The sequence below is a fragment of the Anneissia japonica genome, unplaced genomic scaffold, assembly GCF_011630105.1.
Source record: "Anneissia japonica isolate Jap-2015-1 unplaced genomic scaffold, ASM1163010v1 scaffold234_len1672027_cov178, whole genome shotgun sequence".
Classification (NCBI taxonomy): Eukaryota; Metazoa; Echinodermata; class Crinoidea; order Comatulida; family Comatulidae; genus Anneissia; species Anneissia japonica.
In genome coordinates this window covers 1,313,188-1,337,084 of record NW_022738761.1, presented here as the reverse complement: position 1 = coordinate 1,337,084, position 23,897 = coordinate 1,313,188, and the positions used below count along the sequence as shown (strand labels likewise).

Below are 23,897 nucleotides of genomic sequence, written 5' to 3'. Positions count from 1 at the left end.
TATCATGATAGTAACTTACATACACCTACATTGGTGATAAATAAAGATGATAATAAAATTATAATGTTACTGTATCATTCGTGAAAAGACCTGGAATTCGACGGAATTTGAACCAGGAGACTTGGAAATGCAATCATCTTAACCTCCATACTATCTTCACTATACGTGTACTATCTATTTATATTCCCAGATCAAAATAATGACCAATCTGTGTCTCATTTATAGTATGTCGGATCATAAATTTTACAATATTGTTCGGTATATGAATAGTAGAAATTATGCTTACTGGAGCAGCTGCAGGAAAACCACAGAAAACACCAGGTTGTAACGTAATACATTTAAAATAATTCTTCTCAACAATGGTCAGTTTTGTATTAATACAACCGATTTTACGATTCTGTCTGTTTCATTTTGTAAATAATTATAGAACCTTCATCTTCAAAATATTGCAATCAGTCTTTAGAACACTGTAGTCAAGTGTCCATGGATCTAAAACAAACCTTAACGCTAAAGGAGAACTGTAGTTTGTAAACGATACATCACAAAAAGTATAATGTATTGCAGCACACATTAATATATTTCATTGGTCGAACCATTGACGTGTTTTAAAATTGATTATTTATCCGTTGGAGTATCCATGATCTTGCAATCAGTCTCCAGAACTTGTCAAGTCTCCTGTATCTAAAACGAACTTAACGCTAAAACTACAGTAGCTTTGGCCAAACACATCAAGAAAAATAAGTTTAGTATTTTGCACCATGCATTTAAAGTCGAAATATTGTCATGTTAATAAAGTGGGTTATATATCCGTTTTATAGTATTATTTAGAGTATTTAGAGTATTCATTTCAGAACAGAGAAATTAATTTATACGAATAATAATCTCAATTTTAATAGATTAACAGCAGCAGAAAAAACATGTATCGAATATTTGGGTTGCTTTTCTGGGTAAAGAAAGTTGGCTTAGTACGGTGTAAATATAATAAAAATAGGGCTGATTTTGAGAAAAATAAACAAAACTTGGCTTAAATATATTCTTACAACCTGTTCGTTCGTTTGTTTTTTGTTTTTTTGGTATAAGAAAATGGATGACTTTCTCCAGTATGTTAATGTGCTTGGAATGTCAAAACGTCATGCCTATTTACTGTAAAGGCCAGATAGTTACCTATGGTGATGATTTTTTCTCAATAGATTTATAGCATAGTATTTATTCTCCATACCAAATATAATTAATATGCATGCCGTGATTATTATTTTCTCTAAAATGCTAAAATTTGATAATACAGTAATACAAATCTGAATTCACTGTGTTATCAATAATTCCTCGTGTAAACAGCCACACCTGTCCAAACTGGCACAGTATCAAGTCGCTTTATAAAAACGTTTCAGATTTATAAATTCGCCAAACAATTCAACAGTTATCAGTTGCTTTAACTTTATTAAGCCTGAAAATTTAACAATAAAAGGCAATCTGCAATCATGCTATGTGCGCTTATATGAATATAGAACGCTGATTATTTCAGTGATTCTTCAAATACTGTAATCCTCGATCTCTTTACTTTACCTCTGTACATTTCTTTCAGTAAGTGGTATTATTAGTTTATGTAAATGGCGTTTGCTGACATCTTGCAATAATAATAATTATCATTATGTTTTTATATAGCACATAAATATCAAAACAAAAACCTCAATGCGCTTTTAAACAAACGTAAACTAACGTATCGTAATTAACTCAATAATATCCTAGAATGCGTGATTAACTGATTGTTTTCGTAGATAGTGGAGGTTTTTCTTTTATTTCAATTACGGTATAGAGTACATGATGTAAACAAATATCATCGGTAAGAAGAACACAGCACAATCATAGAGGAATACTATTTTAAACTTATCCATGGTACAATCATCCTAGCAAATAATATAAAGTGACATACATTGTATTAATTGTGTGTATAGGGTTGTGTTTGACAAATCAGGTTTGTGTACATAGTATGGAACGGTGGGTTATGATTGTCGATTACATTACATGTCGTAATATGTTTTTGGAATACCGTAAGTGTTTAATTACATTAATTTTAATTACTTGACAAATCTCTGCCATTTCAATAAAATGTCAGAAACTGGCAAGTGTGTCGTATTGATTCAATTTTTAGCATCTCAATCCTCGAAAGAATCTTTCTGAAAAAAGCACAAGAAAGAAAAAGAATTTCAAATGAACTTTGAACTAAAGTTACAGCCGCAAAAACCACTTAAGCCTACTTGTTTGTATCATGGAGGTCTTATTTTGTACAGGTAGTCACATGCTAAAAACACACAATGTGTTTGCAAGTGGTCAAAATGACAAAGAAATGAACATTTTCTTCAGGGCAATAACTTAAAAAAGGGGTTTTTTCAATTCTCACTGCCTCGAGAAATCTCTTATTAATATCAGTAAGAAGTAGTGGTATGAATAATAATTTTCTAATTCCATTTTTCAGCATTTTGCACAGTGGTACCTCCTCCAAAAATTACACCCTTATTGATGATGGCAAAGGCTGTCTCTTATACACATCTAGATGTGTATAAGAGACAGCTCCACATCAGTGCAGCATACATATATGCATAGGTATACAATGGGTTACTACCACCGCTCACTCCCTTTTTGTAATTTCTAGAACCTAAGTATGTTGGCCATGGTGAAGATGTTAAACGCAGAATCCCTTCGTAGGCCTATCTTGAGAGGCCTTTCCACCCAGAGTGAGATCATTTATTCATACGGCACTTGGACAATGGTGCTGATGAGCAGAGGGGCTGAAGAAAGAGGAGGCTCAAGAAAGAGGAGGCTCACAAGGGCCGATCAACTCAAGGTTCGAGATTGTACTGCCGCTCAAAATATTCGAAAAAATAAACCATAACAAAATTGAAGATATATTTTCATTTCTAAGATATTAAATGCATATTAATAATAGGTACTACATCTGTATAGTACCGGTACTTACAGTATGTAAACATATTTTCTACCCTATACCTTACTCTATCACCTCTATGTTTAGTAGATATAGCCTATTGTTCTTTAAGCTACTTTCCTGGAATAAGTCCTCTATATTTCAATTACTTGATTTTTGTAGGCCTGGAACACCAATTGGTCAGAAAGTTATTATGTGCAATTATTACGTTTATGAAATATAACCCGCTACTTATATTCCTCTAATTGCATGTATATGAAACGTTTTACACTGGGATGGTAAAATAAACCGTAATATTTATTCTTTTTTAATGATTATTTTTCTCTTCGTCTAAATCAATAATATAATTAATATGACCATAATTCTGTTATTCTTGCATTTTTCATATTATTGTCTTTTACATTTAAATCTCGTATGATTTCACTATTTTGACACGCCGCTAACCAGTCTTTTTGTGCCGAACTTTATATTTTGTCTTTTACAATTCTTTTGTACGAGGGTGTGTCGAATGTTTTTTGTATGTGTGTATGTAGAATTTATAGAATAAATAATAAGTACAAAGAAATAAATATTTTTGTAACAGAATTTGACTGATATCGTGTTTTATATCAAAACATTCATTTATTTTAAAATACAACAATATTAATAAAGGTAAAAATAACAATGTGGGCAGACTACCATATACATAAGTACTCTAGGCCTAAGCATATATTTTAATAGGCCTATATTATTATTTTATATAATGATCAATAATTAAACTATAGTAATCCTAGAATTACGTTAAAGGGTCATTGCTTTTTAAAGTACACTAATCTTTTTGGTGAAATTTTATATTAAATCCATATTATGATGGAGAACTTTTATAAGTATATTGATAAATAAAAATGAAATTAAAATACCAACAATTTTACTTGATATTTGTACCGGTATTAGTAAATCTTTTTAAATAAATATTTATCAACACATCATTTTGAATATATATAGTATTCATTTATGATTAATAATCAAATAAATAATCAATCAATCAATTTACCTATTAATCTTTCTTCTTCTTTTAAAAAGGTGCTCAAACTTTCGCTCCTAAAAATATAACTGATGACCAACTTCATTAGTTATTTGAATTTTATAATTAGGTTTCCTATCTACTATGCCACTGATTGTGCAAAATGTGTTATTAAAAATATATATTAGGCCTAATCGAAAAATGAATACGCCTGTTCGCTAATAGGACTACGTGTGGAGAATATGCGAGCTTCAGGACCCCAACGGAAATAAACCTATGTAGTTGGTTTTCTTGGGCTATCCTGGTCGATATTAACTTCTTGTTTTTTCATCTGCTCCTTTTTAAATATTTTTAAAAATTTAACTTTAATTATGGTACCCCGTTTTTCGTACAATTTCATTAATGGTACCACAGTACTCTGTAACAACTTTTTAAACCGCTTTTTTTTACGTTTTTAATAGTTTTTATTAGTTCCGATAAATCTCAATACTGATGTTTTTATTAACTGTTGTTAACTTATTTTTTACCGTTCTTAAATCATTATCTCGTTTCTGTGTATTTCAAAATTTTTAACCCTTTTATCTTTGAATTTTTAACCCTTTTTTCTTCGATTTTTAAAATATTTCTTAAAGAAATTTTACATATTTAAAAAAAGAATTACTGTTTTAGATGGTTTTTAAGTGGTTTTATTTGTTTTTTTCCTTGTATATGTTGATATTGACCAAATAAATGAATAAATGAATGAATGAATGAAAGAAAGTACACTTTTGTAGGTTTAACACCTTGAAATGGTGTAGGTCTACTCACCTGGTGCACAAAAACGTCTCCTGTTCCGTCGTCAGGGGACAAAAATCCATATCCTTCGTGTACTTTGAAAAATTTGCACTTGCCCGTGTATAATTCACCCTCATTCTGAGAGCCGGCGGCCTTACGAGGATCCACCTTCTTTCCGTCCGCATCTATTGCCATCTGTTCAAACCCTTCCCTGACGGCTTCTTCATAAGTCATACTCTCCTGTTCGCGAGGAGTTTCGTTGTTAGACATACTATCTTCTTGCTTTGGCGCTCCATCTGTTTGAGGAGAAAGACAGTAATCATATACATTCGTTCATTATAAAGCGTTCCAATTTACATTATGTTAAACTTCATAAAACCGCACACTAAGTGACTGGTGGTAGCCATCTGCAGGCGTGGTTTGTACAAGGCTTTTATAGCCAGGCTCCGGAGGAAAAATTGATTGATAGGCCTATGTTTTACAATTGATTTTTTTAAGACACAAAAATGGCGTTTGATGAAAAACTTTTTTTTCATCAAACGCCATTTTTAACGCCGTTTTTAATATTTAAAAACTGGGGATAAGGGGAAATAACTACCCCTTTTCCACCTTTTTCTGAATGTTTATAAATACAGTATTAAAAAAATATGTATCTCATTAACCGTCCCAGAGTTTTTCGTCTGACACAATTTCTTGTCTTAGAAAAATCAGTTGAAGAACATAGGTCTATCAATTCTTTTCCTGCGAAGCCTGGCTTTAAGCCTACCTTATTTGTTTTTTACCAGAAGCGGTAATAATGATTGTGTGTTTTAAACCCGTTAACTATTGCCACGGCAAGACATCGACTGAAGTCACGCTGACGAACAATACTCACGTTCTTTATTTACACCACATTATGTTTACGTGATATTTATCTTAACATTAGAATAACTCATCCAAAGACCGTGTCCCATAAATCTTTTTTCTAACATTTTTTGAACATTGTATCGTACTTGGCCCATTTCCATTAAAATGCATACCAACTCCCAGTTGGGCCTAACATAAGCAAATAAACTATATAAATGTTTTACCATGAAGTCTGTATTAACATAGTCCTTATTCTACTAGGTATGCCATATTTCACTATTATTATAGTAAGCAAGTTTTGAATGTCATCATTATATAAATTGAGCCTAATATGTACTTAACTATTGTACTAAAAAAGCAAGGTAATTGACATCAAGTTAATTATTTTCTAGATTTTTAAAAAAATAAAATGATCGGATGGTCAATCGTTACATCCTTTTACCTGTTAAAATAAACATGCTCAACTTGTTAATTACTGCCTTTATTTGAATGATGATTTAAAATTTGGTTAATTAAACTATCTCAGAGTTTTCATTCGATAACTAACAACTAAAAGGAATGTTCTTGATATTTATCACACTGAACTTTGCCAGGGCCTCGAAACGCAATATGCACTTGACGCGCTTAGCCCTGAACCATCAAGATATGATCGTAAAATCGTGATTTAATAGAAAATTGCGCAATTGTATAATTTTCTATCTTATAGGCCTATCAACAAATACGATCTTGCTTTTTGTTATCATATCAAAACTGTGAATTATGGTGTCAACTCCAATCCACTCAAGATAAGCATCTAGATGTGTATAAGAGACAGATATATATCAGGGCCTACAAAGACTGGTATCAAATCAAAACTAAGAATGAAAAACAAAAATATAAATCTTAATGTATTTTAACGTAAAGCCCTATAATGAGTCAGTTGTACCAATATTGACTTTTGGCTTTAGACATAGTCCTAGGGAAGTACGGTAGAAGATATAATTAAGTTGGTTCTTAAAAGATAATAACTTAACTTACACAGTTACGTAAGCTTATACCTGTGACGTTATCTCGTGAGCTTATGATATCTTACAATTCGATGTTTACATAATACTCTTCTGCCAAATCTGCACTATTCGATACCTTGAAGATTTATTGACTCAAAATATACTAATTTCGGAGTTGCTGGTACCCGTATGTACTATTTGAAACCAATGTCTATATCAAGGCCTACCTGCTTTTAAGACCAGTAAACTAGTGTACCTTCTCGACAAACCATAGAACTAACCCTTATTGATGATGGCAAAGGCGCACTGACCGATTCATTATGTCGACCGGATTACGCTACCCACCGTGTGGAAATTGTTACCTTTAGTAGTAATAGGCCTAGCTCAAATAGTCAGCGGTTGGACATTAGCCATGTTCATCACTGAAACGTGGTACAGGTAGAACATCAAATACGTGAGTGTGTGCACACACCAAATCACACGCTTACTTCTCGAGCGAATTTCAAAAATAGATCATGTCATAACAGTTTCAATTTTACGTTTTCGCGGTAATAAACATTACATATTTGTACAAAATATAATCTTAAACCTTTGCAAGGAATGAAAAAATATGAAAGAATAAGTTTTAAAAATGGGTGATGGTCAACACTTTGTTAGCCTTTTCATACGCCTCGTCAAATTAATCTTATGTATTAATTAAAAATAAAAGTAATAAATGTACAGTGGTATATCATGTCCACAATCTAGAAAATGAAAATCTACGAAACTTTAATAGCAGAGTAGAGCTTCATATATTATAACAATACGCCAATTTTTTTTTTAGTGCTGTCGACCATTTGGGGCATTGTTGCATGTAAGGGAATGGCGTACCGTGCAGTTGGAAGTACAGTTTAGCGGTCGTTGCGGCTTTTTCAGCCGAATGCCTCTACTTTCATACGATAAGTCATCATGGCAGCCTAACATATGACATATTCAAAAGGTCTTACGCGTCAGATAGGCCTACACACAGTACGACGGGCCTACTAAAATCTTAAACGTAGTATCATAAAGCACACATTCTGATTTATACCAGATATTGTAAAGATTATCATAAACGATTTCTTAAAACAGGGTAAATTGTACTCCTAGGTAGTAGCCGCGTGTCCAATGGTAAAACATTTAACACAGTTTTTTCAGTTCCAAAATGCTATAAATAGACAAGGAATTTTACAGAAACGAGGAATAATTCCGATAATAATTTTCAGCAGAACAAAATGGACAGCCTATAAAAATTCCAACAGTTCCAACATGGAGAGGTTTTACATCAACACCAACTTATGATTATATTCAAACGGTTTGTGTTTATTATGTAAATGATATAGGCCTATATAAGTAAACATGGTAAATGGTAATCGGTCAACGAAGAAAAAATATGCATATAACAATTTCAGCTACCAATACGGTACCAATGCGGATTCCTATAATATTTTACAAATCTTTTACTTAAAAAACTTTTCACAACGCAATATTTTAAGTTAAAAGACTACATGTTAAGAAATAATAACGTTTATCATATACGTTTATGCACAGTTATTATACTTTACAAAATATTACATAGATTTATATGGCTACTAAAATATATTCCTTATATATTATGCATTTATACATTTTGTTATTAGATGAGATAAAACATATTATTACCTATAAAGTTTGTAATTCTTCTTGTTTAATATTGTTGTTTAAAGTAAGTCCTTGGCACATATGTGCCTAAAGAAATAAAATATATTAAATAAAATAAAAAATTTTGGTATAGTACTTTTTAAAGGATGATTTAAGTTACGCTCATCAAGGATATATCCGGTATTTAGAAGGTCTAAGTTTGTCAGATATTAAACCTTTATCAGGCCGATGGACAGCGCAATGGCACAAAGGGTCAAACCATTGTGTCCATTGAAGTCCACTATAAGGTCAAATGTAATTTGCATAAGTAGCTTATCATATTTCTTATCAACAGCTCCATGGTTAGCGCATAGCTTACGAATGAATAACAAGAAATTGCTATTTTTATATTTTTATGAATACCTAGCGTAAAATGTCTCTAGTAAGTTGAACTACATTGGAGTATTATACTGTAGGTCAAAAATTATGTTAGGCCAGTCTCTCAAGAATCAATCTACAAATAGTGTTAAATGGAACATGAATAATTGTAGCAAATGAAAATCGGCATTTTTTGAAAGAATCAATTTGAAATGTTCGCCTATTTTTTTTAACCGTCCTTGAAATACATTTAGAAAGTTAATAATAATTTGACGTGGTACTGTAATACAAAATATAAAATGTTTATTGGTTTTTAATCTGATCACCTTGGAATACCTATATTTATTCATTCCATGTTAAAGTTAACATGAATATTTATGTATCTTTATAATATATTATTGTTGTTACCTTTTATTAATAAAATCAAGCAACTTTACACTTTTATTTTGGAAATAGGAATTTACGATGTAGAGTAATAAATGTGCAAACCTTACATGTATGATCAAAGTTCTATACTTCACATTTTTGGGTTACAGTTGTAAAAGATGATTCAAAATGTACAGTACATAACTTACACTAGTATCGTCATAGTACATTATATATTGTCAGGAAGTTATATTTTTCATTTCTATAATAAAGTTATATTTGTCATTTCTATTCCTAAAGTTAATCTATTTACATGATTTATCTATGTTCTTTCTGTACAATTTATATTGCTGTTCTAACTCTTTTCTTCAAGTATACAAATTAAGTATTGTTATAGTACATTATATATTGTCATAAAAGTTATATTTTTCATTTCTATTCCTAAGGTTAATCTATTTACATGATTTATCTATGTTTCTGTATAATTTATATTAATGTTCTTCCTATTTTTTAAATATACAAATCAAAATATTGTTATAGTACATTATATATTGTCATAAAGTTATATTTTTCATTTCTATTCCTAAAGTCAATACATGATTTATTTATGTTTCTGTACAATGTATATTAGGCCTACTGTTCTACCTATTTTATTTATTTCAACAATATTTTGTGAGGGTGGTCCATCCAGCCGGGGCTGATCATTTGGGACCCTCAAATACATACAAAGCAAAAACAATAGAGTATAATTACAAAAACAAAGTAAATAATTAATAATAATTTTATTAGTAATAATTAATTGAATATACAAATCAAAATATACTGTATATAGGCATACTATATAGTACATTATATATTGTCATAAAGTTATATTTTTCATTTCCATTCCTAAAGTTAATTATCTATTTACATTATTTTTGTATGTTTCTGTACAACTCATATTGCTTTTCTACCTCTTTTCTTGAATATACAAAATCAAGTATTGTTATAGTACATTATATATTGTCATAAAGTTATATTTTTCATTTCTATTCCTAAAGTCAATACATGATTTATTTATGTTTCTGTACAGTATATATTAGGCCTCTGTTCTACCTATTTTCTTTAATATACAAATCAAAATATACTGTATATAGGCATACTATATTAGTACACTATAATTGTCATAAAGTTATATTTTTCATTTCTATTCCTAATGTTAATAATCTATTTACATTATTTATGTATGTTTCTGTACAATTTATATTGCTGTTCTACCTCTTTTTTTGAATATACAAAATCAAGTATTGTTATAGTACATTATATATTGTCATAAAGTTATATTTTTCATTTCTATTCCTAATGTTAATTTATTTACATGATTTATCTATGCTTCTGTATAATTTATATTACTGTTCTACCTATTTTCTTGAATATACAAATCAAAATATATTGTTATAGTACATATTATATTGTCATAAAGTTATATTTTTAATTTCTATTCCTAAAGTTAATCTATTTACATGATTTATCTGTTTCTGAAAAATTTATAATTTATATTCTACCTATTCCTTGAATATACAAATCAAAATAGGCCTATATTTTTATAGTATATTATATATTGTCATAAATTTATATTTTTAATTTCTGTTCCTAAATGTTAATTATCTATTCACATCATTTATGTATGTTTCTGTACAATTTATATTGCTTTTCTACCTCTTTTCTTCAATATACAAAAGCAAGTATTGTTATAGTACATTATATACGATATTGTCATAAAGTTATATTTTTCATTTCTATTCTAGTTATTTATCTATTCTATTCTAGTTAATTATCTATATTTACATGATTTATCTATGTTCATATTTTTGTTCTACTTATACACATCTAGATGTGTATAAGAGACAGATATATATTATATATATATATAATATACATTGTTGCTATATCTATTTTCTTAAATATATAAAATCACCAAATATTTTGGAAATGAGGAATTTACAATGAAGAATGAGTTTTTAAATGTGCAAAATGTTTAGTAGGCATATTATACTGTACATGAATGTAAAGTTGTATTTCCATTTGTATTCAAGTTGATCAAAACTACTACATGATTAAATGTTTCTGTACACGTTACATTTCTGTTTTTACCCTTTTCTCTTAAATAATCAACATACTTTGCACATTTATTTTGAGAAATAAAAATGTACAATGAAGATTAATTGTAAAATGTAAAACTCAAACTTCGAAAAAACTTGTTTCAAAGTGTTTGTAACAAGTAGGCCTATAGACTTGCTGAACTTTTTGAAATTATTACACATTCATTATAATATAAGACCATTTTGTATATAATATCAGGCCTACTTAAATACTGATGATAGCATGAACATCAAAGAATTAAATCTCGCGTACGGCACCAGTTGATTGCATACCGTGTAGGGTCGGACAAGGAACTATAGGCCTACGCATATTCGGGAATTTGTCTCTTTTTTGATAGTGCAAATTTGCAATGTGATTAATTGATTAATCACCAGTAATCTCTGTAATTTAATAGATCTGCCTAATCCTAATCCGTATCAAATGTCCATCAGATTTATATTGAGGCCTAATAATTATAAATTTACTTAGTATTCGATCAAACCCACAGTAATGTACAAACAATAAAGCTTTAGGCTGAGGATTTTATTAACCTCAGATCCACGAATTGTGAATTTTAAACGTGTTCCATACAAAATAAGGGTTAGAAAGGTAGAAACGAGCTAAGCACCTGAAGTTGAGGCCATCCTCCTTCTGTGGTAGCTGACAGCCTCCTCTCCCGTACAACTGCTGATTCCTCGTACGGCCTAGACCAGAGGCCTAGTTATTCCTTAGTATATACTCCACGAAAAAAAAGACAATCCGGGGAACCGTATCATGGGTGGTTATATAAGTAACATTAGGAGCTGACCCAAACTTGGCCTGGCCTGACAATACAGAAATCCGATATATTTGGCCTACAAGGTTGATGGTCTCTAGTTAGTAGTAACAGTTAATACACAAACAACTGGATATACTTCCACGTGACTTTCGAGAGAGCAATATGTAGTGTGTGTAAATGTGTATGATGCGTGAGTATGAATTGTTACCGGTTAGTGACCAAACTCATTGACAAGTAAATTATACGTAGCCAATCAGCGGGTGGCCTGAAAGATTCCCTGAAAAAGAACCCACACCCATTTGATTGCCTATACTGACCTTAAGCCTCAGCGAATCGGAACGAAGCATGAACATTTCTTCTTAATACGGAAATGAAAATAAAAATTTTAAAAATACCCGCGCGAAAAGGCGACGCACAGCATACAATGCGATCCGAAAATGCTCAGGCCGAAGGGCCTTTCACCATGAAAGACAAGTTTCTATTAAAAGACCTTTTAGGACAATTATTAACGTCAGTCCTTTATTACTTTTTATGATTTGTTTAGTTTTTTATAAATTTTATTATGTGTATCTGTGTTTTTCAGGCCACTTCACGTAAATGATATTGCCTTTAGTTTTTTAGTTTAAGATCACATTTTAGTTCATATTAACTGAATAAGGAAATATTAATGTTTACTAACTTTGATATTCTTTTGGAATTTGAACAGTATTTTGATTTTTTAAGTATCTTTTGTAAATCTGACTTTGTTTATATTTCTTCCATTTAACTGTTTTTGACGCACCCTCTTTAATTATTATTATTTATTGGATTCACCACCGTTTAAATAGTGGACCATGTTCTATTTCCTAAGATTAAAACAAGGCATAGGCCTATTTGGCGAAAAAAGGTGGGAAAGGGGTTGGTTACGCCCCTTTGTCCCCAGCTTTTAAATATTCAAAATCTGTATCTCATTAACCGCTATATGTGTCTTTAAAAAACATCAGTTGTATAACATACCAAAAAAAAACCAAATTCTCCGGAGCCTGGCTTTAAGTAACCAAAATGAAAAAAAAACAAAAAACAAAAAACAAAAGTTTAGAGGTCAATTGTCAGACCAATTTCAGGAAAAAAAAGTGAAAGAAAAATGTAGTTTGTGAATCCTCATGTAGATGTTCTAGAAAGATGCAACGCCGTGCTGCCAGAGTCACCCTCAACAAAATAAACTTTCCATACACAGGGCGGATTTAGTGGAGGCCCCCTCCCTTTTTTGGAAAATCGGGCGTATAGAAAACAAAAGTTCGCGGGCCATGCCCCCGGACACCCTGGGGTAGTGTTGTCTCGATCAGCCCCATTTTCGGCCCCCTTTTGGACTTCTCTGGATCCTCCCCTGTTACAGCTTAACACCGTGGTCTATCGTCAAAAACCCTAATATGACTGACAAATTGCAAGATCTACAATGTTCTACAAAATTCACAATGAGCACTCCACTATACCGGCTCCAAAACCTCGCACAGAGAACAATCCAGACATGGTATTCCACACTCAAGTCGGGATATGATATACAGTATTTCTTTCCTCAAACATCCAGAGAATGGAATATATAGTAATGTATTTTTATACCTCCTCTGGAATTGCAAAATTTACTGTTAAAGCACCAACCGATGAAGTTTTTAAAAGGGTTTTACTCCACCACCACATTTTACCAAAGTTCTAGGCTTATATTCTTCAAGTTTACACTAAACTGGAAGACCTTTCGGGTGCTATCCTCGTGCATTTGCAAAGAGCTTAATTTACCGCCATTTAATTTGTAGTTTATGCTTATCTTTTCGTTAATTCATAACAAGTAAATTCATATTATAATACGACTATGACGCGGATGAACAATTTATTTGAAGATAAAATAATACGATTGATGTCGAATTAGAGATGAACGAACTTGGTTAAACAAGTGATATGAGAAAAACTATAGTCCCACGTTAAAATTTTTTTAACAAAAACTTTTACCAATTTTACCAATTGCGACATTATGATTATCTGCCTTTTAAAATTACTTGTCTAGATTAAACTTGTATGTGGTAAGGTTGCACCCTTTTTACTTTTTGATCTGATACGTATAATTTTATTTGTTCTCCGTCACTGACAGTAGACCTATAAACAGAAGAACACTATCAATGGAATGGACCTTTCCGCTAAGCTCCGCCCCTTGGATATTGTTGATAAGGTCCCACAAGACGGCATTGTTAAAACATACGCGAACACGTGCGTTTTTGGACAACACGTGTGTTTGTAAGACGCGCGCGTATTCCTAGCGCTGTTCTGATTAGTCAGTTGTTAAGTTTGATTGACACTCCGGAAAGGTCTATTATACTCAAGCCTCTGATACACACAACGGAAAGTTTCCCATCTTGGGTAGGGTACATTCATGTCACATATTATGCATAGGATCTAGGTCTATGATACCGATATTTTTTATTTACTTTCATAATTGTTTTTATTTAATAATACAATTTTCATATGAACGTTAATGAATTTGTTTTAATTTTAAGCTTGGCCTAGTATGAAATAATGAAAACCACCTTACTACATCCACATTTTGAATAGTTTTAAAAATATTTTTGTGAAAAAGGAGGGCTTTACATCTTCAGTCACCCGGGGTATATTTTATAACGGTCAGTGATTGTTCCCCCGGGGAAATTGGTTGACCTAATTACCTCGAAATGGGTTCTCGGGCAATACTTCATAGGGGAAAATGACCTTGTAGTTAAAACGGTTAGTTTGTCATTACCACTTCATTAAATTGTGTTTGTTTACTCGCATACCATAACTTACACTACATAATAGGCTAACCCATCGAGCTATAAAATAATTATAAAGTTATTATAGTTCAATGCCTAACTCGATCAGCACAATACAAAACCGGACAAACTTACAGTATCAAATTAAAATATGATTACAGAAAGAATACTGGTAGAACAAGAAAACAAATTCAATAAATAGGCCTATGCGATAAATAGACATACAATTCATGAAAATGACAACGATAATTGTTTTAATATCTTAACATGATATTTACATTGTTACCTGTATTTCCATTATTTTATTATATATTATTGATTATTAGTCTTATTTATTATTAACATTTTAATTTTTTTAAACTTAAATAGGCCTGTTTAGTTAAACTAGTATTATTAAAATTAACAGTAATAACAATATTATTATTATTATTATTTATAGATATATCATTACAACGCATATAGTTTTCATCAATTAATTTAAAAAAAATGTATTTCAAAACAATCACGTACAGATCTGTTTCATCATCTGCACTCCCAGCATTATTTTATTATATATTATTGATTATTATTCTTATTTATTATTATCATTTTAATTTTATTAAACTTAAATAGGCCTGTTTAGTTAAACTAGTATTATTAAAATTAACAGTAATAACACTATTATCATTATTATTATTAATATTATCATTATTATTTATAAATTGATTATTAGTCTTATTTATTATTATCATTTTAATTTTATTAAACTTAAATAGGCCTGTTTAGTTAAACTAGTATTATTAAAATTAACAGTAATAACAATATTATTATTATTATTTATAGATATATCATTACAACGCATATAGTTTTCATCAATTCATTTTTTAAAAATTGTATTTCAAAACAATCACGTACAGATCTGTTTCATCATCTGCACTCCTAGCATTATTTTATTATATATTATTGATTATTATTCTTATTTATTATTATCCTTTTAATTTTATTAAACTTAAATAGGCCTATTTAGTTAAACTAGTATTATTAAAATTAACAGTAATAACACTATTATCATTTCCTTATTATTATTATTATTATTATTATTATTATTATTATTATTATTATTATTATTAATATTATCATTATTATTTATAGATATATCATTACAACGCATATAGTTTTCATCAATTCATTTTTTTAAAATTGTATTTCTAAACAATCACGTACAGATCTGTTTGACCATCTGCACTCCCAGCATGGTGACTAGATATCCCTAGAGGTGCAGTATATTAATATTGACAGTCACATTCAACATTAAAATATTCACATTATAGTTTAATAATACCAAGATACAAGGTACCGTACTACAGGTGATGCTAGGTGACAGCATACCGTTAAGTTGTCGAGTATGCTTACCTTGCCATTGGTTATAAGTAGTTGCTTTATGCAACTACTACTTGTGACTTAGTTTGGGGAAACTGTGGGAAGGGTTTGGAAGACAAGCTTCAAAAGCTGCAAAATAGGGCTGCTCGAGTGATTCTTAAAGCTGATAATCGCTCAAATCTAATTAGAATGCATTTATCTCTCGGTTGGTCCTTTCTATGTGAAAGAAGAAATAATCATTTACTTACTTCAGTTAAAAAATGCTTGAGTGGCAGAGTCCCTACTCACCTTAATTGTTTTACTCTGTTAAGAGATGTACATAGCTATTCTACCAGATCCAGTTCTACTGGTAATTTACTTTTACCAAAAGCTAGAACTGAATCTGGTAGAAGAAGATTTTCTTTCAGGGGTTCTGTTGTTTGGAACTCTAAGGACTAGATGGTGTAATGCATGCTCCGGGTATCGGGGTGCGCGCCCTCGTGTTTCGGCATTGATTGTGTTATCATCGGGAATAGTCAATTCCTTATGGTGACACGGCTGGTGTCGGGATGTTGGGTCCCGGCGCGGTGGCGTGCGTTTCGGTGCTTGGAGTATGTATTATACTTTCTAATCTGAGTTTTATCAGTGGACCTTTCGGTCTTAGGACTAGGAATTTTTTTAACTTTTTATATTTATATATTTTTACATATCTATTTATATATTTTTACTTTTTAGTTTTATGGTGTCTTTTTTACTTTTTATTGTTAGGACTTCTTTTATTTTCTCCATTTTATCTGTGTGTATACTGGGCACTCACTGGGAGAACAGTCTTTTTGACTGAAGAGTCCACCCAGTATAAAGAATAAATAAATAAAAATAAATAAAAATATGCTGTAATAAACACGATTTAAGTTCTGGCTACTTCAGTTTTATAATGTTCCTAAAACATAAATGGTTATGGAACGCAGAAGCCGCCAAAAAACTTTTTTATTGTGGTTTATCGAAACAATTCCTAAAACTGCTTCTTCATTGTAATCGTGCCAGGGGTGGCGCCAGGATTTGCCTGGCGGAGGGTCCAGGTCCCCACCGGTGGTGGGGCCGATTTCACCGAAGAGAGCAAAGTGGGCGTGGTCAGTCGTCGCTCGACATTCCTTTATGATAATTTAGGGTTTTCAAATTCAAAATTTCAATACTACTAATATGTAAAAAATACATTTAATTGTTTTTTCTCCCCGACGAATTGGGGCCTTTCTCCCCCCCCCCCCATACCCACTGGCGCCACCCCTGAACCGTGCAGTTCTAGGTTTTCAAAAAATAAATGTATTAATATTACTATTTTTAGTAATACATTAGTATTAGTATTATTAATTTCATTTATCTTAAATTATTATTAATATCATATCAAAATCGCGTTTGGGCTCATTGTTCCGATTTCAAAGTTACGGTACCTTATTTTTATACCCTCCTTGCTTGTATCATCAATATCATTATTAGGACCATTATCACCATCAACCTCATTGCCATTATCATCACACTCTCCATCCCCATCCCCATCATCACTACATCATCATCATCATCACCACCATCATTATCATCATCCTTATCATCATCATCTTTCGATACTGACGATCCTTTGAATAGAGGGCCAGAGTCTCATAAATAGTTATTATACTTTTGTGCCCCAAATAAGACATATTTCTTGTTATTTTCGTGGCTTCCCTGGACACTATCAAGGTTCCCTATGCCGCCCTCAACCAAGACAGTTAAGAATAAAATGAACCCGAATAAGACGTTCTTTGAAACAATTCACCAGCTGAAAATCACGGCTGGCTTATAAACAAATAGTGCAATTTTATATTTAAAAGTATCATTTACAATGCCAATGCCTAGTAAATGCATCCATGATTTCAATGATGATGATGATGATGGTTTCAATGATGATGATGATGATGATGATAATGATGATGATATAATGACTATGATCAGGGAGTTGTTATTTAGAAGGAGTCACAACACATTTATCTACTTATCTACAGCCAATGAGCGAAGCGCGGTGTAGCGCGGTGTACCGAATCTTCAAAGAGAACCGTGACTAACTGCCTGTCTTTTGTCAATAGGGTACTTTTCCGACGATCTTGCGCCCTAAATTGTTAAAATTTTGTCTTTGTAGAGAAAATAATTTCGTGACAAACGACCAGTAGAGCATGCGCAGAGTTTTTTTTAATTCAATTTTCGCTGTTCAATAAATTGCATCTCGAGAGAGTTTTACGAAGAATAATTTACAAAAAACCGCATAAAAATTCGCCTTTTCCTTAAAAAGTTACGACTATTTGAAGTGGAGTTATATGTGTTTGTTCGTACACCGTCATTTGTAATTTTCATGGGTTTTTGATAAGTTTTTAAGTTTTATTATATATTTTCCGCACGTATCTCCATTTTATAACTAGGACAAATAGTTTATGCAACTTGTTAACTATCATTTTCTTTATGTCTCATTTTCTTACAGTTTCGTACAGAAACGTAATTTGAGTTCAAACTGAACATGTTTTCGTAGCAGGGAAATGATATAGGGGCATTTTGTTGTATCGGTTTGACGCTAGCGTGTAGTTGATAACTGACACTCTCTCTAGTTGCCATGCTTTTTCGTCACGCACAAGCATAAGAAGGTTTACTGCGCATGCTCATATTCGGTAATTGAACCTCGTCGTTATCTACCTCTCTGCTTTCTTATCTTGTCGGAAAAGTAGACTGATCAAAAGAGAGGATTTTGTTGTGACTCCTTCTAATATGATGATGATGACAATGATGGTGATGATGACAATGGCGATATAATGACTATGATGATTGTGATAATACCTAGAAGAAGATGGTAATGATGATGATGGTGACAATGATGATGATGGATAATAATGGTGGTGGTGGCTATGATATAATGACTATGATGATTGTGATAATACCTAGAAGAAGATGGTAATGATGATGATGGTGACAATGACAATGATAAAGATGATGACGATGATAACGATGATGATGGTGGTGGTGGTGGTTATGTTGATGACGATGATATTTACTACTGCACCAATAAAAATGATGAGGATTATTATTTACCATCATCATTATTTTTATCCATATTATTAAAATTATCATTATTACCAACACTAATACTTATATGGGGATGGGGGCTCTACAACTACTTTATTATTGTATTATTTAGATAATAATGATATAAATAGCAATACCTAATCATTATCATTGTGCACATATCGGTCTGTCTGTTTAAAACGTGATTAATTTCTGGAATAGTGTGGTCTCATACCCGGCAACTTTAAAAATCAATATGTAAGTGGATAGGGCCTACTTAAAAACCAACCCCTTTCCTCCTCGCCTTTTCTTTAGAATTCGAACTGATTTCACGAGTCCCATCCGTCGATGATTGCTAAAGGTTAGGCCTATACATGAGTATGTTGGAAAACCGCCAACGACCGAGTTATCTGAAACACGATTTATCATAAACCTACCGTGAAATTCTATATTATGGTTTTTGTTGAAACATTCTCGAAACTTCTTCAACTAGCGTGGTGTATTTTACTTTAAAAAAAACAATATTTAGGCATCGTCGTTCTCTAAAGTTTTGTTATTCCCTTCATAATGTAAAATGATACAGATTTATGGAACTTGATAACTTTCAATGTACTCCCTTCGGGGTTTGTAAAAGAAACATGTTATACAACCAAAGCTATAAACTGGCGGGTCTAATGATATAATAGGCCTACTTTCATTCGTGATGATGCAATCATAGATCCATTTGTAACGCTCACTCCTGACGAAGTAAGAACATTTTGACCCAATATTCATGTTACCAATTTGCCAAAAAATAAATGAGATACCGTACTAATAGGCCTAATAGGCCTATATCACGCAACATACCAAACAAAAGTAACAGAGATGTACGAGGTATTCAACTCGGGTTTTGGTCAAGAATAGTTTCAATCCCAGTTGGAGCAAATTTTAAATCACATGGTACATGAAACTAGTTATTTCGTGTATAATGATATTCCGTTTTGGTGTTGCTTAATAATCAAAATACATCGGTGATTGAGCTTTATCATTTTAAAAGCATCGAAGCTCTGGTACTTTGCGCTATATAAGTCTAACATTATTAACATTATTATTAATGAATTTAGGCTGCGTTCGTAAAACTGTGCCTCTTTGTTGACATAATAAACAATCAAGATTAATCTTTCTTTAATTAAGTTTTATTTGGTTTTAATTGAAAAAAATGTTTCAAAGCGAAAAAATGTTTTTTAATCGCCAATCCAATCCAATCCAAACTTAGGTCTATAGTAGGGCGCATAAATAATAGGTCTAATCTACAATGACAGTCAATGTAAAAGAAAGTTTGTAGAGGCTTAGGAAAAACTTGTTAGTTTTGATCTGTATCCAAAGTCCTTTAAGACTCACTTTATTTTTTTTAAAGGAGGAATTCATTGTATTAATTGAATGAGTTTCAAGATTATTTAAATTAGTATCGGCTTTATTAGTAGGCCTATGTAAATAGTTACTGCAAAAATAGCAACATGAAAGGCACTAGGCCTACATCCCTCCCAGGCATATAAGATATAAACTTGGATATGTCTTAACAATCATTTTTAACTTGGCCACCAATCATTTTTAGAGTACAACTAACGTTACTAACGTTAAGGTTCAATAAAATTCGAATACATTTATAACTTGGCGCCCGACTTTATAACCAGAATCATTGGACAAATCCTTCTAACATTACGATATGTTTTATAACACTTCTATTCTCCAAAGCTATTTCAACCTTCTAGATAAATGATGAGGTACAGGTCGAAAGGCCTATCGTACTTGTTATTTATTATCATTGAAATAATTCATCTGGCTTCTTAATGTAATTGGATGATAGTTCGTTTGTGTTAAGAATAAGAAATAAAGTAAACTTACTCAGGACGTTTCGAGACTAATCTAGTCTCCTTTTCAATTGATATTGGTGTTGAGTTGAGTGGACTAACTATGACGTCCCTGAATTGTGACGTCGTACATCTCTATCTGTCGATGTTGATGACAGACGATCTCCGGGGCTGCGGGTCGGGATGCCAATGATGTCATTGTATATGTTGGGGAGATCAACTCCCCTTGGTTACGGTTCATTGTGCTATTCCTTTTCCTTATTTGTATTATTTTTATTATTATTTGTAATATTATTTGTATTTTATTATTATTATTATTATTATTATTATTATTATTATTATTAGGCCTATTATTATTTATTGATAGCCTGTAAATTTGAGAGGTTATCTCCAACAGGGGTTGGGGGTTTCAATTCAACATTTTACAGTGAAGGCCAGCGGGGCCGCGATGTCCCGATCATGGCCCTGATGGTGTACAGGGGTTAATCCCGTGGCGTCCAGACAGGGAGATTTTCTGGCCAATTTTGTTTTGAGACGTTTTATAATGTATTACTATTTATTATGGCCAAATAAATTCATAATTATTTTTCTACTAGTTTCGACCAGTCGTGGCCAACGGGAGGAGGAGATTTGCCATATCCGACGGGGTATTAATCTCTGCTCCCCTCCCCAGTGGTGCCACGCCACTGTATTTAACCCTGTATGAATCTGTCAAGAAAAAACCTCTAAAAGTCATCTAATAATAGATATTGTATAAACGTGGTATTGACATAAATTTAAAAATAAAAACCTAGCCTATACTTACTTTCTTTTCTTCACAGGTTGGTGTCAACGTTAAACGATCATCGATAATAATGAAGGAACACATTCCCAGACCACAGCAGCAACTGTTCTATCGAACCACAATCGAACAAGTTGGTTTTAAACTGCACATTAAAAGTTCATGCAGTATTTCAATTCAGTGATTTAAGGTGACGTCACTGTAGCGTTCAAAGACAACCACAAAACTTTAAACTGGAGGCGGAAGTACTCTGCCAGTGGGAGTAGTAGGCCTAGATCTTATGAATGCGCAGTAGGCTATTACGAGTCCACAGACAGAAGAATGAAGTCATATATTTTGCAAAAAGATTTATATTTCCATATCAGAGTTTTTCTTAAAGCAATGATAATATCCACTTGGTCTACCGAATATTCCTAATATTTGGAAATAGGCAATAACAAAGACTTAGGCCTATTCCCAAATCATTGGCTATGACTCTATATTAATACGCTGCTCGGTGGCGTTAAAAAGCTTGGTGGTTAAGATGCTTGCCTTCCAATTCCAGGGTCATGGGATCAATTCCCGTGTAACAGCAGGTTTTTTTTTTCCTCACGACTAAAACAACTCCACTCCCTAAGTATCATTATAAGACTTTGTTATTAAAGCATAACTGGGCCATGTGGGAAAATAGTAGATATCTACTGATCAGGATACCCAGTATATATATAAGGAATGAAAAATATTATTACGTAAACCCAAGCTCTTTGGGAATAGGCTTAGGCCTAACTGGTAATATATTGTCGGATGTTATGTCACTTGGTCACTGGGACAAGAAACTAAGACTTTGTTACTAAAGCATAACTGGGCCATGTGGGAAAATAGTAGATATCTACTGATCAGGATACCCAGTATATATATATAAGGAATGAAAAATATTATTACGTAAACCCAAGCTCTTTGGGAATAGGCTTAGGCCTAACTGGTAATATATTGTCGGATGTTATGTCACTTGGTCACTGGGACAAGAAACTAGGTTTCCTTGATTAAAGAGATAGGCTTTTGACAGAAACAAATTATCGGACCTGTAAGCGATTAGATTCATATATAAAATATCTGTGGACTGGATCAGAAGCCCTATATCCTTGGATTTGCAAGCTCACAGGTCTTGCAAAAGATACAGTAAATGTTCTCTGCTATATGGTAGGCTATAACCACCCAATCGCCAACCCCAACCCTCTGTGTGATTTTAAAATACCGGTGGTAGTACATCATAGTTCCATGTGGTAGGCCTACTAGATTTACTTTATAGCCACCAATACTGGATTATAAAAGGAAGAATAGCAGTGTTGAAAGTATACCTCACTATAGCACGGGTGGTAGTTACCGCCCCCATTCTTTGCACTGTGTTAGCCTGGTTTCCTGTCGACGTAAGAAGGCAGATTTACTTACGACTACGTCATTTTCGTAACAAAATGCGATTTGACAGGAAACCGATTGCGAATGGTGCGTTGTGAAATCGACGTAACGTAAGGTTAAATCGTCGCAAAGCAATGTTGGACAGGAAACCGTCGTATTGAATTTTCATGCGATACGTCGATTTTCCACGATTTTACAGAAAACCGCGATTCAGTGACTTATGCTTGAGTGATCATGCTTGTGTTACGTCTCTTACGAAAGTTGACTCCAAGAGACGTATTTGGACCAGAAATCGTAAGAAGCAGCCAATCAGATACGGGAATTATGACGTAGCCTTTATGACGTACCATGTTTTGACGTGGCTGAAACTGGTCAGATTGTTCTACCATGGACCTATTAATAATCTTATTAATAGGTCCATGGTTCTACAGTAGAAAAAATATATGAAAATTCTGTGTTTCTTGCTTCTTTGGGTAGTCTACCAACACTCCACACATCCACGCAGTAGCCTATACAATTTAGTTTGTTATTATTATTATCATTACTATACTGAAATTGAATTCGAAAATAAACAAGGATTTGTTTCAATTACAATCGTATAATACCAAGCGAATTGTTTAGAAATAAATCTGTTGTCAACCATTCCTATTTTCAGTCCAGTGGTTGTATGATTTTTTTTTAAATAGTTAGGCCTATAGGTTTAATCGGGAGAAATAATATATTTTAAATTGTGCATGTACATTTTAAATTGTAAATTTTAAAAAGTAGTACTGTAATTAGGAAACAAGTGTTATTAATACTGGAAAACAACAATGCTGTGGGAAACAATGGCTGGATCTCAGTAGAG

The 23,897-nt window shown here is 32.3% G+C and overlaps 1 protein-coding gene across 2 annotated transcripts in view; it reads right to left on the bottom strand.

Moving 5' to 3' along the window:
- LOC117117700 (protein lin-28 homolog) overlaps positions 1 to 21,863 on the bottom strand; it is a 32,499-nt gene extending 10,636 nt beyond the window's left edge. The window contains exons 1-2 of one of the 2 annotated variants that reach the window (XM_033262094.1): positions 21,680 to 21,863; positions 4,752 to 5,014 (exon numbers count right to left, since the gene is read on the bottom strand). In XM_033262094.1, coding sequence (XP_033117985.1) covers positions 4,752 to 4,988 — 237 coding nt within the window. In that variant the 5' untranslated portion in view covers positions 4,989 to 5,014; positions 21,680 to 21,863. Of the gene's footprint in view, positions 1 to 4,751; positions 5,015 to 11,681; positions 12,039 to 21,679 lie in introns of those variants that run through there. The other variant, XM_033262091.1, reaches the window with a different exon arrangement.
- Positions 21,864 to 23,897: the final 2,034 nt, after the last annotated feature.